This window comes from Malus sylvestris, chromosome 3 (assembly GCF_916048215.2).
Source record: "Malus sylvestris chromosome 3, drMalSylv7.2, whole genome shotgun sequence".
Taxonomy (NCBI): Eukaryota; Viridiplantae; Streptophyta; class Magnoliopsida; order Rosales; family Rosaceae; genus Malus; species Malus sylvestris.
Genome location: NC_062262.1, coordinates 1,572,644 through 1,590,499, shown reverse-complemented (window position 1 = coordinate 1,590,499; position 17,856 = coordinate 1,572,644). Strand labels below are relative to the sequence as shown.

General features: G+C 36.1%; 2 protein-coding genes across 2 annotated transcripts; one reads left to right on the top strand and one right to left on the bottom strand.

Moving 5' to 3' along the window:
• Positions 1-419: 419 nt before the first annotated feature.
• On the bottom strand, positions 420-3,065 carry LOC126616127 (IRK-interacting protein-like). The gene is made up of 2 exons (XM_050284120.1): positions 2,520-3,065; positions 420-2,019 (listed from the first exon to the last, which is right to left on the bottom strand). Exons 1-2 carry the CDS (start codon positions 2,757-2,759, stop codon positions 472-474), a joined length of 1,788 nt encoding a protein of 595 aa, XP_050140077.1. The 5' UTR covers positions 2,760-3,065; the 3' UTR covers positions 420-471.
• Positions 3,066-10,192: 7,127 nt separating this feature from the next.
• On the top strand, positions 10,193-10,903 carry LOC126616125 (histone H3.2). The gene has a single exon (XM_050284117.1). It carries the CDS (start codon positions 10,294-10,296, stop codon positions 10,702-10,704), a length of 411 nt encoding a protein of 136 aa, XP_050140074.1. The 5' UTR covers positions 10,193-10,293; the 3' UTR covers positions 10,705-10,903.
• The last annotated feature ends 6,953 nt before the right edge of the window (positions 10,904-17,856 follow it).

Below are 17,856 nucleotides of genomic sequence, written 5' to 3'. Positions count from 1 at the left end.
CCTAATTGGATTGTTAATCCTTGTGGTGAGGAAGACAGACCCTTTGGTTAAAAAAATTCAGGGGAAGCGCATGTGGGGAAGTCCTAATGTTTAAAATTAAAAGTTTTGTCAACTCTCCGTTAATTGTTAGAATGTGAGTCACATGTGTGGCCAAAACGGAACTTTCCGTTAATTGTTAGCACGGGAGGCTAACTTTATTTTCTTAGCCTCACATGTGAGGCTTAGATGCTAACAATTGACAGAACTTTTATTGAGCTTAAATCCTAACGGATTATACCACGGATGCTTAAATCATAATATTTTTACCACAAACATTATCTTTCGACTACTCTATCACTACATGACGATAAATCCAATAAATTAAGCCTTATATAGTTGAAGCATCGATGGTAGTTGAATAGTTAATCCATACAAAATAATTTTAAAAAAACCAATAATTGATTGATAAATATATATATATATAAGAAGGGATCAATTTACTGAACCTGCAGACTTATATCTGCAAAGAACCTTGCACCTTAAAACCCTATCCTGAACATAAAACCCTGGCACTACCATAATCTTAACCCGGCTCGGACCGAGCGATCTCTGCCTGTCCATGAACATGTCATCCATGTAATGCGGATCAAAGCTCCTATTCTCCTCCACCCTCAAAATCCCGAGAGGGGGATTGAACGAAAATGCAAGCAAATGAAGCAACCAAATGCACTTGGTAGCAACAAAGAATTCTTGAAGAACCTGCTCCGGCCACGGCCTTGTCCAATTTAGTGTTGTAATGATGCAACTCATCTTCTGATCGCAAAACTTACTGAATTCTTCGCAGTAATACTTCGTTCCCTTTCTTAATACTTCGTTCCAGCTCAAGTTTCTAAGGGCAACGAACGAAGAAAACTGCGCTTGGCGTGCTTGGTGAGGGTCTAAAATCTTCGGCGAGCCATTTTTCTGAAACATACAGTTCTCAAAGTCTTGGTAGAGTGACTGGTTGATGATGGCTTCCAAATGGTACAACACTTCCTTGGAGTGCTTAGAACTCAATGACAATTTGAACGGCTCGAGAAGCATGTTCAAATTATCCACCAGGGTGTTATCTGTTACTTCGATCTGCGCTACAAGGATCTTGCAGAACTGTTTTACAGACAGTCTTGCTTCCGATACTATCTGTAAGAAACCTTCCACCATTACTTCCTCGCTGACCGGCATTAGGTTTTCTGCATTCCCATCGTTGGATTTGCCACTCTTTGGGAAGTTCCCAAGCTTTTCGGGGAATTGGGAATTCTTGGTATGTGTTGCTTGTCTCAAAGCTCTTTTCAGCTCTTCACAGTAAGTTTCCAAGTAGTCCATCTTCTGTTTCAGCTCCCCGAGCGAAGATCTCATCTCGGAAACCTCCATTAACGCGGCATCTCTCTGCTCATTCGCTTCTGTGAGCTGTTTCCTCAACGTCTCAATTGACATTATCCCCAAGTCCCTATAAACCTGAGAAACTTCCTCTGGTTCTGTTCGGTTTGGAGAGCTTTCGTTCTTGTGCTTCTTCCTTAACTTGGGAAACAACCACGAAATGACTCCCCGACTCTTTGGTTGCGACCGAACAGAAGAATGTGAATCTGTCAACGGCACAACACTGTTAGAATTCCTGTAGTTCCTCGTCCCAACCTCCGATTCGCTTGTTATGATCGCAGGCTTGCATCGATTACAAGATGAAACCGAGTTGAAATCCCCCAAACTATTTCGCCTTCTCGACCTGAAGTATTCCTTGGCAGGCGATGTTTGAAGCACGGTGATATTGTTTGCACATGAAGAGCTTGTCACAGACTTGTGATCCTCAGCTGGACAAGCATGGGACTCTAAGTAGGCAAAATCGGAAGGGAACCCTTTTCTTGAAGATGAGTTTTCCTTGTAATTTGATGCAACTGTTTCATCCACATTTCCTTCCAGCCCGCCATACTCGTCACAATTCTCGGATAACCTTCGATTCATTGTCGGAATTTGTTGAAATCCGGGCAGTGGTTCATCTTCATAACTCTGTAAAATGTCTCCAAATTTAGTGAACTCATCCAGCACTTATTAACCGCAAAATACAATCCTTATTATTATATTTTAAATACGAAGATCTAAACTACTCTAATATACGAGGGGAGCGTTCCAACTTTTTAAGGTCGTAACCAACTGGCCTAACTCAAGTACGCATAAAAGACAACTGGCCTAACTCTAATGTACGAGGGTTTGTGACTTTGACGCTCTAATTTTCTCTTCTGTCGTCCCTTTTATATCTTCGGGATTCGCTTTTGATATATCCAAGGAACAAAAATTTCTCACAATAACAAAGAAAACAAAACAAATTCCATGCTAAAAAAAATGAAAACGAAGTAGTGGCACGCTCGCAATACCCAAAAAAAAACTACCTAAAAACTAAAAATATTTATTAAAAGCAAAGAACAAATTGTATGACAGTAGTAGAGAAAACAGAGCAAATTCCGGAAACTAGAGAACGAAAATGAAGAACGTCGAAAATTTCGACTCACCGGAGTGAAAACGGGGTAGTCCTGAGCAGAGAACTGGGAGGCAGGGCGGGAGGCAGGGGAAGAAGAACGGAACCTGAGATTTGCAGGGCTGCTTCCTTGAACCAGAGCAGCATGGAGAGCTCTCAGCTCCACAGCTTTGGCAACGGCGGCTTGGATTTCCTGCCTCCTGACATCGTTTGAGACATTGGAATTATTCTCTTGGGGTTGAGAATTGTTAGTATTTGTAGTAAAAGAAGCCATGAAAAACAAGAGAGAAAAACAGAGGAGGGCAGAGGAGGAGTGGGGTGAGAGTGAGACTGTTCAGGGAGAGATAAGAACAGAGAGAATGAAGGAGTGGGAATCCAATGGTTCGGTTTAGTATGCAGAGATGATCATATCTACAGTGGAATCTTGGAAAACCAGAGAATTTTAGAGAGAGAGAGAGAGAGAGAGAGAGAGAGAGAGAGAGAGAGAGAGTAGGGGGTACCCTATGCCAATGAGCTTCTTTGTCTTGGTTCTTATGGATTTTGATAGAATGAGAGCATGTGAAGCACAGAGAGAGAGAGAGAGAGAGAGAGAGAGAGAGAGTGAGAGTGAGAGGGGTAACTCTTACTCGATGTAGGAGGTATGGTTTTGGTATAAACTAAATTGACCAAAATGTCCTTGGGGGCCATGGTTTCCTAAAATAACCATGCAACCAACATAAGGTGGTGGTACTACTGTGAACATGATTGCTTGGTTTCATGAGAAGTTCTCCACTCTATGTTCCACTACCCTAACAATTGTTTGAACTTTGAAGAAGTGATGAATGATGATGCCCACTTTAATTGTGAAATACTTTATGTAATGATAGCAATTGATGATCTAAGTGAGTTGGTCCTTTTAATTTCATGTGCATATTGATTACACATGTTATTTTTTTCTTTCAAAAGGGTCAAAGAAAGAATGAAAATAAATGTGATTAACTGACGTACAAAGAAAATACAAAACAAACTCACCACGATAGCTTAGTTTCGGCTTGTCAAAATTGAAAGTCAGAAGCAATAATGTATGGGTAAATTGCTCATGAAACTATAGTTTTGTACAAAATTTACTTGTGAGAATATAACATAAAATTTTGACATGGTGATACCTTCTAATCCCTAATAAGTTTGGAAATCATTTGGCATTATATTGTCCTCGACTATGTTCACATTTGAGGAAATGTGAATTCTATTCCAAAGATTTTAATTTTAATGATAGAGCATTTATCTATATCTGACCGTCAGAATAAGAATCAATGGTAGAGTACTTATCTTTGCAGTTCCAGTTAAAATGAAAATTAACGTTAAAGTACTTATCTTTGCACTTACAATCATAGTTTGATTCACACACTCATTTAGTATGGGATGAGGGTAGTTTGGTCCATGAAAAACAATTCTGAGCTGTCCAATCCAAGGGCCGAAAGGGAGTGGGGGTTTGAGGACAGAAATATCCAAAACCTTCCAAACACTCATTGTCTTGCCTTTCTGTAATTAGCGAATCTTGTAAAGTCCAGTGCAACAGAGGGGACCAAATTAATGAGAAGAGATCCTCTCCGGATCTCTTCTATCAAAATTATCGGATCAAATGATATTGACCTTTGAAATTTTATCCAACAGTAAAAAATTATTATAGCTTTTCAAGGATGAAAATAAGTGGGCCGTTGGATGAAATTTCAAAAACCCAGATCACTTGATCTGGTAGCCTTGATGAAAGATATCCGGAGAGGATCTCTTCTCCAAATTAATGGGTCATCACCTTGTACTAGTAGATTTACCAAACTGCCCATGCTTAAATTTTATGTTGGCCTCATGGGCATGTAAGAAGGATGGGTAGTTTGAAAAACGCAAGACTTAGTTTATTGGAAGGTTTAATGTATTAGGGCTCATTTGAAAATATTTTTAAAATGACTGAAAGTGTTTTTGATAAAAATGTTTTTGAAATCAAGTTTTAATAAAAATCAAAGTGGATCCTAAAAAAGCACTTGAAGTGATTCCTGCCAGAAACACATACCTAATGCTTCTTTAAAAAAGTCTTTGAAGTGTTTTTGAAACCCAAAATCAATTCCACCAAGAGCACTTTTAGTAATTTTAAAAATACAATTCCAAACGAGCCCTTATTATTTTGGTTATTTTGGTAAAGGAATTCCATGTAGGATTAAGGAAATATTTAACGTTTATGTTCGTTGTTTTCAATATTTGTGTTTAGAAGAAGTGACTATTTAAATGAGATTAACTTTCTGATCACCAACCCCCCACCCAAATGCTAGAGTTTGTTAACCTCCACATGCAAAAAGGTGTTTACTAATTTTCTTTGTAAATCAACTGCATTTTACGGATTATACTTAAATTAATCACAAAGTAGTCTTTAAAAAAATTGAAATAGGTTTGAAATCTCTCATATTTTGTCCCCAACAAAATAGATTGGAAATTATTAGTTTCTTGTTTAGAATGAGTTAAAGTTGGCTTAGCTTATGTCAAATTCCGCTGTCTTAAGGTTCACTTATGCCTTATAACCAGTATTTTTTCAGTGCGAATGTGGACACCACTACGTAGGGTTGACACACAGCTGTTTTCTTATTGGTTTTGGCTATTTGTTATTGTGTCCCATTTCACGTTGATACCCATTAATAGAAAACACTAAATCCTAACTCATTCCCATTCGATGGCTCTTAAATTGTTGTAGAAGCAAATGATCCAATAATTATATATTTGAAGGAAAACTAATGAAAGGGCTTGAAAACTTTGAGTTTTAATGATAAGGACAAAATAAAGGGTAAAGTGAATAGTACCAGGATTAACTTTTTAGTATAAAAATGTGGTTTTTCGTTAAAGTGAACAGTACCGGATGCTTTTTGTTAAAGTTCCCTATATTTAATCATCCTTCTTTAACGAGATAACTCATACAATGTTAGGGGTTTCCCATTGCTTGCTACTAACTAGACTGTCTGCCAGTAATTTTAGTTCAACATAAAGATTTTTTTTTTCGGGTGCAATCCAATTACCGAAGACGTTCAATTTTTTTTTTTTGTTTTTTTGTTTTCCTCTTCTGAGGATTATTCCTGCACAAAACCGGCTTTTCTAGTTAATTGATGATCTACATTTTCATCTAACATAGTGTTTTGGTACACAGTTTATATAACCAAACAGTTTCGAATGATGATGATTTTTTGTAGAAATAAATATTGAAGTATGACTTATAATATAGATGGTTTACATTGCTAAAATGCATTATACGGTAACCTTAAAAAGAATGTGTGGACTTTTTCTTAAAAATGGGGACATCCTTTTTCTTTTTCGAAAATAAGGACATAGATAATACAAATGGAAGTGCCTCTCACATATGACATCCGCCCCAAGTCTTATTTCAATATTGTAACTGTTTTTATGAAAATTTCAATACGGCCTAGTGGGATAGTTTATGTTAGATTCTGATCGCAGATTGTGAATGTACGGTGGCAATTAGTTTTCATTTTCTCTTGAGAGAAACAAAGAGAGTTTGCTTTTGGTCTTTTTCACTCTGTACCAAATGGAATATATTAGATACAAGCAAAGATGCAACCGAGTTACTCCAAAAGAATACAGCAAATAACATACAGCAGGCTGATAACCCTAAACCCTAGCTTGATGCATGGTACTTTATCTTCCACTAAAAATGCCCGCCACAGATACTAAAACAACGCCTTCTCCCCTACCACGTTGTGCAATCTCTGCGCGCGCGCACACACACGCATATTTATATGGTACCAATATACTCTGCCATTTTAAGTATTTTTATTTCTATTTACGAAGCTGAGTTTCTTAAAGCAAGAAGCAGAAAGAGGGGAGGTGCTAAAATTCTTGCTGGACTTGCTCGTATGATGCTTGGATTTTGTCATGTTTTGATTGTTTGATCCTAGTAAAAGTGGATTCGTTAGGGTTTTTGTTTTCTTTTTCATCACCCACTGCTCATTACCAATACTAGGGTTATTATAGTATTCATGTCGTTGTTGTTACCCGTGTCTTTGTTTTTCTGTGGGGATCCACGTTTGTCTCTTGTAGTTCTAAAACAATTAGGGTTACGTGCTTATTTTGTTTCTTTTATCTTCTGAATTAGTAAATAATACATATCCTTAGTTTCTTCTTTGTTTGTATAGATGTCTTCATGCCTTAGGGTTGATTTTGGTCTGAGAATGTGGGACCATATTGCCTTGTCAATATCGTTCATTGCTTTCATACAAGTTGAGGCACTACTACTCCTACCATTTAGCTTCCACATTGAAATAACCTCACTTTAATTAGCCTATTAATTAGAATTGCAGGTGTTGCAAATAATGAGTGATTTTGTTATGAATTCCCCCTATGCTACTGAGCGGTCCAGATTATTGAAGAAAAATTGAAGTTTTACAACTTAGAGCATCTCCAACAATTTTTATAGATGTGACTCTAAATACAAATTTGTTGATCCACACGTCAGTTTGAAAACTGAAATTTGTTGATTCTCAAATTTGCTCCAACAGATTCCACAAATCTTAGTATTTTTCTATTACTTCCCTTCATATGAACTTATTTTAATGTTTCATTTTTGGGAAAAAAATTGACAAAGACACATTATATAATAAAAAGAATATATGAAGAGTGGGATAGAGAGTTTCTAAATCTAGAGAGTATATGACATTTTCTAAATTTGAAGACTTGTTTAACAACTTTATTGGAGCATAAACATCTTATGTTGCACTTCAAATTTAGTTTTGTAAACTCTCTTGAAGATGCTCTTATACTACATATTTATGGCCACAAGGAAGACTCACGTAATAGTGTTGGATTAGTTAAGCTAGCTTGTCATTAGTCATACCAATCTTAATCGATCTTGACCCACGAAATCGATACTACTGTCTACACTCTTCCGCACAACTTCTTCAGATTCAGAGTTATACCAACTTTCAGCTCTTTTCTATAAAGTTGGTAGAGAAGGGCATTTTTTTTCCTTCTAAAATGAAATGTCCAATTTTGTTGCCCTTTTCTCTTTTATATTTAGTCTCCTTTACCAAATTTGTTGGACGACACGATAGTATTTCTTTTCAAATTCAAGACCTAAAGTTGTGTTTCTGTAATTCAAGCTTTAACACCATTCAATAATGAAAAGAGAAGTGTAGGAGCTCCGTTCTATATGCATCCAAGTTCGAATCTCCTTCTCGTAGTTTTGATAAATTTATGTAGAATATCACTTATTAATAAAATAAAAATAAAAATCCTACAAAATGGACAACAAAATGGGCACTAGAGTTGGAGGACAACGGTGTTGTATTAGCCAAAGAAAATTTTCCGAGGGTTAAGTAAGAGAAGTTGCTTCTCAAACGACAATGACGATTGTTTAGGCTGTCATTTGAGCATTGATGTTGCGTATCTTGATATTGTTGTAAGAATATGAAGAGCCCTCGAGATTAGTAGAAGTAGTGAGGATCTGTAAGAGATAAGTAAGTGCAAAAATTGGATTCCCTTCTATTCTAACTAATAAAAAAAAAAGGAAAACTAATGAAAATGGCTTGAAAACTTTGAGTTTTAATAATAAAGACAAAATAAAGGGTAAAGTGAATAGTATCATGATTGATTTTTTAGTGTAAAAATGTGATTTTTCGTTAAAATGAACAGTACCGGGTGCTTTTCGTTAAAGTTCAAAAAAAAAAAGATGAATTAGTTCCAGGGAAGTATCTTTCGAGGTTAGAATTCTTGAGCAAGGGATAAGCAATCAAATTAAGTATATTAAATATCTTCTACAGGATAAGTAATCAATCGGGTGACTAATTAGTCGTACCAATCTTAAATCTTTGACCCATGAATTAGACACTCTTGTCTTCAATCTTCAGCGCTCTGTATACCAACTTTGAGCCCTTTTCTATAAAGTTGGTTTGGTAGCTTTTGGGGCAACTTTTTGCTTCTAAAATGAAATGTCGATGTCCTACTGCACTGTGTAAGCAGTAGGCACACTTTATGTTAGAATATTTTTTAAAGGGAACTTTAACGAAAAACTTATGATATTGTTCGAAAAATCACATTTTTACATTAAAAAAATCAATCATGGTACTATTCATTTTACTCTTTATTTTGTCTTTATCATTAAAACTCAAAGTTTTTAAGTCATTTTCATTAGTTTTCTTTATTTTTTACCCAACAGTTACTTTTGGAGGTGCAAATGACGCTTTACCGCAGTCTATAGAAATAAAAAAAACCAAAAAGCAAAAACAACTACGTTGGAGTAATACTTTTTTATATTAATATGAAAGAACCCAAAGTTGTGTTTTCAATTCAAAGAAGGAATCACCACACCAATGCAATACAAAAGGCTAACTTGAAGAGTGTTGGAAGCTCAAATGATTTAAATGTAGTTGCCAGTAATATGTTTTCTTACACTTAAGTAACTACTCAATGGTTTAAAAATTAGACATTTTGTTAGGCCAACAACTTTAAGTGATGACTTTAACAACATAAAGTGGTGATTTTTCTAGCATTAAATGATGATGTGGACAAATTAAAATTGGTCTCTACTAATTGTCATCTTTGGAACTCTAATTCCCTAAATCAACTCATTTTAGACAAGTTAAGCCGTAAATTTGCGCAGCTAAACTGTATCGATTTGGAGATTTAAAGCTCCATAGATGATTTAAGAATAAAAATTCACTTTAATAATTGTTTACACCACTGAACGCTAGTGAACCTAACATATGTCCACTTTGCAAAATGTTAGATTATTATTAAGAATGTTGTTAAGATTAATTTGAAATCACCCCAAAAAATTAGGACAAGTAGTTACTATAAAAAATAAAAAAAATTTATTACACACACAAACTAACTTACTCGAGTACTCCTAACCCTACAAGGTTCCGAGATGAAATCCAAATTGTGTCTCAGTTAAGAACAACGATAGTATATTAAGTTATCAACGATTCACACGACAAGCAATTTTGATGGATAATTTTGTTTGACATCTTCGTACATTTAATCATATCTCATCAATACAAATACAATAACGATCTTACAAAAATATGGTCATTGATAATGTGAAGATCTATTACTCCAAGTATTTTCCTTTCCCTGCAAATGGTGAATTGCTCTAATAATTAAAGAAAAACTAATGAAAATGACTTGAAAACTTTGAGTTTTAACGATAAGGACAAAATAAATGGTAAAGTGAATAGTACCATGATTGACTTTTTAGTTTAAAAATATGATTTTTCGTTAAAGTGAACATTACCAGAAACTTTTCGTTAAAATTCCTAATAATTAATGCATCTCGAGTTCAAATCCTTCTCCCTCTCTCGAGTTCAAGCCATTTCCCTTCTTTGGGCCAAACATTTAATCTCACATGTTCCATAAAATCTTATCTCATGAGCCCTTTTCACATTTGCATAATTTTCCGGTCCAGCTCATATTCAGAACACCCAAAACTTGACCCGCCAACTTAAAAAATCGACAAACACTGAAAATCCAGTTGCAGCTGTAATAAACCAATACCATTGGACAGCGAGCAGAGCACATGGATCGCTATCCGCTCTACTCCACCAAAAAAATCCTCACCGTTGATAACAAGAACCAATCAACGCTTCATATTCGCTCATCCAAAGTTTCAAAATTTCCCAAATATTTCAACTCGCGCTTCTTTTACTCTTCCACTCTATAAATAATTCCGATCATATATATCCAAATTCACATATTCATCGCATTTTCTCGCTGATTTTCCCGAGAAACAAACAGCCCAAATCTCCCGAAGTCCTTCAATCTTCCAACTTCAATCCCAAATGGCTCGCACCAAGCAGACTGCTCGCAAGTCCACCGGAGGCAAAGCCCCAAGGAAGCAGCTGGCCACCAAGGCTGCCCGGAAGTCGGCTCCGGCGACCGGAGGAGTGAAGAAGCCCCACCGCTTCAGGCCCGGAACTGTGGCGCTGAGGGAGATCAGGAAGTACCAGAAGAGCACTGAGCTCCTGATCCGCAAGCTTCCGTTCCAGAGGCTCGTGAGGGAGATCGCCCAGGACTTCAAGACCGATCTGAGGTTCCAGAGCAGCGCTGTGGCGGCCCTTCAGGAGGCGGCGGAGGCGTACTTGGTGGGTCTGTTCGAGGATACCAACCTGTGTGCGATTCATGCCAAGAGGGTCACAATCATGCCCAAGGACATCCAGCTCGCTCGTAGGATCAGAGGCGAGAGGGCTTAAGGAAAAAAAAAAAAAATCCCCAATTTCTAGGGGTTCTGGTTTCGATAATTTGTTGTCGATTTGGGGTTTTAATTTTTATCTACGATTAGGAATTTAATGAAATATGGTTGTTGCTTACAATCATGGATTAGCTGCTGTGCTTGAATTTGTATATTGTTTTGTGATTTGAATCGAAATATTTGCAGTTTCTTTAATTAAACTGTGTAATTCTATTTTACCAAAAAAAAAAAACTGTGTAATTCTACTGTGTTTGTCTAAATTGTTCCCAGTAAACCCCACCACCTGCTACTAGGCATGGTAATTTTTTTATAATCCATTGCCTTGATATAAAATGACAAAAAAATAATAGATTTTTAATCAATTTGTTGAAAATTTATGATCGTGTTTGTTTATTGTTGATTGTGCGGTTAAAAATTATTTTAGATTTTAAATTTTAAATTAAATATAAATAATATTTAATAAAAATTGATTGTATGATATATGATGAACGTATACGATCATGAGAATTTTTAGATCTTAGGAAAAGGATCCGGCGAAGATCTTTTTCTCAATTTGTTAACGATATAGATTTTTATTGGATTACTTATTTGGTCATTCATTTCAAATATAATAAGATATTTTTTTCAAATCTAAATGTATAATGCTACACTTAGGCCTTGTTTGGCACGTCGTATAAAGCATCGGATAGGATAAATAATACGGGAGCAGTTGTTTGGTGCACTCTCGTACTAAATAAGCACCCGCTTAATTATCCGGCCCATCAAATTTTATACGGTTGACACCGTACTATTAAAACAGCCCAAAAGCTCGGGATAATTAGTCGGGGCGCTGTCCTTTCCAACTTCACGAAGCCGTCGTTAACGACTTCTCAAAGTGGGCCTTCGAGCAGTTCCTCGACGAGTTCTCCACCTTGGGCGCCACTCCTCTACAGTCATTCATCGACTAATTTTCCGTCTCGTCCGACGGAAAGCACACAGAGAAACAAAGAAGAGAGTGAGAGAGAGACAAAAGGAGACCAGTAGCGAAACAACATATTCCACATGGATATACAGAAAGGGGCGGATGGAAGCTGAGGAATTCGCCATTTGGAGGCGTCACTCAGCTCTTCCCCTCCTCCAAAACAACGGATTTGACACGGCACAATTCATTAAGAACTTAAGATAATAGATATAATAAGAAAATGACACAAACACAACAAACACGATTCGTTTGTCAACTCTACCTAGCAATCTCTGTGGCCCAACCACCCCCCCCCCCCCACCACCACCTCCATGATCCTATCCACCACCGCCTTGATTTCTTCTCCGGTTCCGTCACTCCCCCTCCTTTACAACCATTTCTCACTAGAAAAGAGAAGAGGGAGCAAGAGATCGACCAACAGAAGAAGCATCGTGCCTTTGTATAAGTTAGGATTTCTCTAAGATTTCATGCGTTTGATAGGTATCTCCATATCCACTCCATTAATAGATATGGATTGTGAAAACCCAAACCCATTTGATCTAATTTAATTCGAATCCTACTAGAATAAAACACTCAAGATATACTAACCCCTGGGTCAAAATGGTCATCCCAATGTGGGCGGCGAAGAGTTGTGAATACTCGTACACTCCCATCGCATATCAGACGCGTACTGATCGTTCAGTCCTCGAGGCAGGCTGTATATCGACAACTGAACAAGCCCTACACTTCTCAAATATGCTTCAGAGCGTACGAGTCACCACAACTCTTTTCCCCTCACAGCGGCGTTCGATACTGGTTGATGACTTGAATGGTGTATGTTTTTTGTTTGTTTTACATTCACCTTATTGGGTTATATAGGGAGGTTGGGATGAATTCTTTTTTGGGAGGGTACTATGGTAATTTGACGAGTTTTGCAATGGAGAATACATATTTGACCAACGAAAGATGCCAAAAGAAAGGAGGGCTGCTATGGTGTTTAGATAAGACCGAATCTGTGTATTTTCAATTCATAAGGAAAAATAGTAACTAAAAAATTAAAATCTAAGACCATTATGATAAGGTCCAATCTGCTCGTTTTAAGTTCATATGAAAAAAGTAATTGAAAAATTAATATCCATGACCATTATATTTCGATAGGATTGGATTTGTACGTTTTGAGTTCATAAGAAAAAAGAGGAATTGAAAAATTAAAATCGAAAGTCATTATGTTTCATTAAGGCCGAATCTACGCGTTTTGAGTTCATAAGGAAAATTAGTAATTGAAAATTCAATTCCAATACCATTACGTTTCGATAATACCGAATATGTGAAAGGAAAACGACTAATTGAAAAATTAAAATCCGAGTATTTATGTTTTCTTTATAAGGACGAATTTGTGCATGTAGAGTTCATAAGGAAAATTAGTAATTGAAAATTCAATTCCAATACCATTACGTTTTGAAAAGACCAAATATGTGAAAGGAAAAGGAGTAATCGAAAAATTAAAATCCGAGTATTTATGTTTTTTTTATAAGGACGAATTTGTGCATTTAGAGTTCAAAAGGAAAATAAGTAACTGGAAAATTAAAACTTGAGGCCATTATATTTCGATAAGACGAATCTGTGTGTTTTGAGTTTAAAAGGAAAATAGTAATTGAAACTAAATTTGAGGGCCATTATGTTCTGATAAAAGCAATTGTGTACGTTTTGAGTTTATAAGAAAAAAGACTAACAAAAAAAAATTAAAACCAATACCATTATGATTCTACGAAGAATTCTGGACATTTATTTCATAAGGAAAAAATGTAACAGAAAAAATTAAAATACGAGAACGTTATGTTTTGATAAGACGGAATCTGTACTTTCTTAGTTCATAAGAAAAAAGAGTAACTAAAAATTAAAATCCTGTGGCCATTATCTTCTGATAAGGCGAGTATGTGCACTTTGCGTTCATAAGGAAAAAAGTAACTGAAATATCAAAACATGAAATTGTTATGTTTCGATAAGACCGAATATGTGCGTTTTGAGTTCATAAGAAAAGAGGGTAATTAAAAATTAAAATCCCGTGGCCATTGTCTTTTGATAAGACCAAGTATATGTGCACTTTGTGTTCATAAAAAAAAGTAACTGAAATATCAAAACACGAGACTATTATGTTATGATAAGACCGAATATGTGCGTTTTAAGTTCATAAGAAAAAAGAATAACTGAAAATTAAAATCCGGTGGCCATTACCCTTTGATAAGATCGAGTATGTGCACCTTGCAATAAGGAAAAAAAGTAACTATAATATCAAAACACAAGACTGTTATGTTTTGATAAGGCTGAATATGTGCGTTTTGAGTTCATAAAGGAAAAGAGTAACTGAAAAAACATAAAATATGTGGCCATTTCGATAAGAACAAATGCATGCGTTTGGCGTTGAAGAAAAAAGAGTAACTGAAAAAATTGAAACACGAAATCCTTTTGTTCTAAAATTCCAAATACATGAGTTTTAAATTCATAAGAAAAAAATTTGAGTGAGAAATTTAAAATCTGAGGCCATTCTTTTTGTTATAAGACTGGTTGTGTACATTTTGAGTTCATAAGAAAAACCAAGTCCAAGACCATCATATTTTTGTCCTGTCAATTTGTGTGTTTTAAATTCATAAGAGAAAAGACTAACTGAAAAATCAAAACTAAGACCATTATGGTTCGATAAGAAGAAATCTGTGCATTTATAGTTTTACAAAGAAAAAGTGTACCTAGTAAATTAAAAAACGAGACCGCTATGTTTTGATAAGACCGATGTCGTTTTGAATTCAAAAAGAAAAAGAGTAAGTGACAAAATTAGAGACCGAGTCATTATATTTCGATAGGATTGAATTTGAGTTCATAATAAGGAAAAGTAGTAACTGAAAATTAAAATCCGTGGCCATTATGTTTTCACAAGGCCAATTATGTGTGTTAAAACCTTTGAGATCATATGGAAATTGAATAACTGAAGAATTAAAATCTAAGGCCATTATGTTTTGATAAGACTAAATCTGTGCGTTTTGTATATATAAGAAAAAAAAAGGTTATTGAAAAATTAAAATTTGAGGCTATTACGTTTCTATAAAGACCAAACTTGTGCATTTTTAGCGGTTTATGTAAATGAGTCATTTATATATAAAGGTGCTCAAGATCGGCTCAAACAGAAGACAAATGGAAGTGATAAGTGTTTTTAAAATGACTGAAAGTATTTTGTGGGTCCAAAACACTTGAACTGTATTTTGAAAGAAGCACCAATTATGTGCTTCTTGCATGAAGCGTATTTTTTTTTTTGGATTCATTTGCATTTGTGTTAAGAATTGTTCCCAAAACACTTTCAGCCATTTTAAAAGTATTTTCAAACAATGTAACCTGCATTCATAGACTTTACTCTTACCAATGTCCCAAACGCTTAAGTAAACACATAATCCCGTAAGAACTTTATCCCTCCCTTTGAGCGGTAAAAAATGGAATTCTCGAGAATGATTTGCAATGGCACTTGAATAAAAAAAGGTAATAAAAAGGCGACATGTTCTTTGAAAATTTAAATTGATTTGAACTTCCAGTTTGTTGGAGGAGACCATAGCGGCATAGTGCACTCAGTAGGGAGAAATTCAACATTAGATGAACCAATGGTGGAAATTTGTTAGGGTTTCCGGCTTCCCGATCTGTGAGCTCGTTGTAGATGAAGTAACGCGAATTGCACCCTGTTGAAAATTTCGGGTTTAGGGTTTCGGGTCGTCACGTACTCCACCGGAATCAAGCTTAGCTGTAGCAGGAACACTCATTGCCCTAGCTTCTTTTCTCCACTAAATACCCGAGGTCTATCACCAACTGAACTAGACATTCCAACTCTTATTCAACATATTTATTTCATTACTCTATCTCACTGTCACTCTACGTCAATCACCTCCAAGTCCGCTTCACCAGCTCCTTCCTTCTTCTCTTCATTCTCAACAGCCGCCTCGTCACCACGCCCTCAGCCGGAATCAGGTGCAGCTGCAGCAGTGACACTATTTCATCGCACGAGCTCTTCTCTTCATTTCTCGCGGCGACACATGGCCTGGGCGTCTGGAAGTACTAGCACCAGGATCAGGATGCTGAGGCTGAGCCACTGACACAGTGGTTTCATTCCGGTTATCAGATGACACCACAAAGTCGTCACATCCTCCGCCGTAATCAGGCACAGCTGCTACTGCATCAGGCACAGCTGCAGAAGCAGCAGCACCCATTGCCCGAGCTCGCTTTTTTTTAGCTATGATTGACTCATGGCATGGATTTGAAGTACTTGCATGGTAATCATGATGACCCACAACCATAGTGGTCCCGTTCCGGTGATCCAACGGCACAACGGAATCGTCACAATCCGTTTCTCCTTGAGGCAGGCTTTGAATCTGTCCATCATCTTCCAGATGAGAAATATTGTTCTCATCATCAAGGGAAACGTTTTCGTCATTGTCTGACGGACGGTCCACTTCCTCGGCATAACTGGACTCTGGGATATCAACAATTGAAGGGGCGAAATACCGTGGACTGGCACCATTGGGCACGACTTCCTCATAGGTGAGGGTGATGGTGATTGTGAATGAATCCATGATGTGATTGATTGAAGTGAAAACTTGAGAAGTTGGAGGGTGAAAAGAATTGAGATCGAAACTCAATTGTATAAAAGATGACAGTTGAGCGAGTACACATGGAAAATTACTTGAAGGGTCGATTGTTTTCCTTGTTCATCTTAGCTTTCACACTATTGGGTTATATAAGGAGGTTTAAATAGTTTCTTAGGGTACAATGGCCTTTTCACAAGTTTTTCTAGGGTGAGTATGACTAATCAAAGATACCAAAATATAGTGGACCACAAAAGATGCCAAAAGAGATAAGACATCTCGATAAGATTAAATCTATGCGCGTCATGAATTCATAAGGAAAAATAGTAATTGAAAATTAAAATATAAGACCTTTATTTTTCAACAATACAAATTTGTATTTTTTTTTTAGGCTGGTACAATGGTAATTTCACAAGTTTTGCAACGGAGAACAAAGATTGAACCAACAAAAGATGCCAAAAGAGGGAATGCCATTATGTTTCGATAAGACTGAATTTGTGGTTTTGAGTTCAGAAGAAAATAGAGTAATAGATATATTAAAATCTAAGGCTATTTAGTTTCGATAAGACCAAATCTATGCATTTTTTCAAGAGGCCACAACTATAATTTCACAAGTTTTTTCACAGACAATACTTACTGCTCAAACGAAAGATGCCAAAATATACAGTGGACCACATAAGATGACAAAAGAGGAAAGACGTTTCGATAAGATTAAATCCGTGCGTTATGAGTTAAAGAGGAGTAACCGAAAAATTAAAATATAAGGTCATTATGTTTCGATAAGATCAAATCGAAGTGTTCTTTTTCGGAAGGCCAGTACAACAATAATTCCGTGAATTTTTCTGCAGAAATAAAGATTGAACCAATGAAAGATGCCAAAAGAGGGAAGGTCTTTATATTTCGATAAGACGAAATCTGTTGAGTTAATAAGGAAAAAGAGTAACAGAAAAATTAAAATTTGAGGTCATTTTGTTTCGATAAGATCAAATCTATGCATTTTTTCAAGATACAAACACAATTTCATAGGATTTTTCATAGATAATACATACTGCTCTAACGAAAGATGCCAATACACCGTGGATCACAAAAGATGCCAAAAGAGGGAAGATGTTTCGATAAGATTAAATCTACGCGTTATGAGTTTATGAGGAGAAAGAGTAATTGAAAATAAAAAAGCCATTATGTTTCGATAACACAAATTTATGCATTTTTTTGGGAGGCCGGTACAATAGGAGCTTCACGAGTTTTCCCGCGGAGAATGAAGATTGAAACAATGAAAGGAGCCATTGCCAAAAGTGGGAAGACCATTATGTTTCGGTAAGATCAAATTTGTGTATTTTGAATTCATAAGAAAAATGATTAACATAAAAACTAAAATCTAAGGCCATTTTGTTTCGATAAGACCAAATCTATGCATTTTTCAAAAGGGTAAAATTGTAGATTCACAATTTTTTTTCACAAATAATACCAACTGCACCAACGAAAGATGCCAAAATACATAATAGACCACAAAAGATGCCAAAAGAGAGAAGACGTTTCGATAAGATTAAATTTGATTGTTATGCGTTCACAAGGAGAAAATTAAAATATAAGG

What these genes read in the sequence shown, in the direction of transcription:
- LOC126616125 (XM_050284117.1), top strand. Translation starts at nt 10,294, where the DNA reads ATGGCTCGCACCAAGCAGACTGCTCGCAAGTCCACCGGAGGCAAAGCC.
- LOC126616127 (XM_050284120.1), bottom strand. Translation starts at nt 2,759, where the DNA reads ATGGCTTCTTTTACTACAAATACTAACAATTCTCAACCCCAAGAGAAT. An exon ending in ACTACCCCGTTTTCACTCCG is followed by an intron (nt 2,020 to 2,519) that starts GTGAGTCGAAAT and finishes GACATTTTACAG; the next exon opens with AGTTATGAAGATGAACCACT.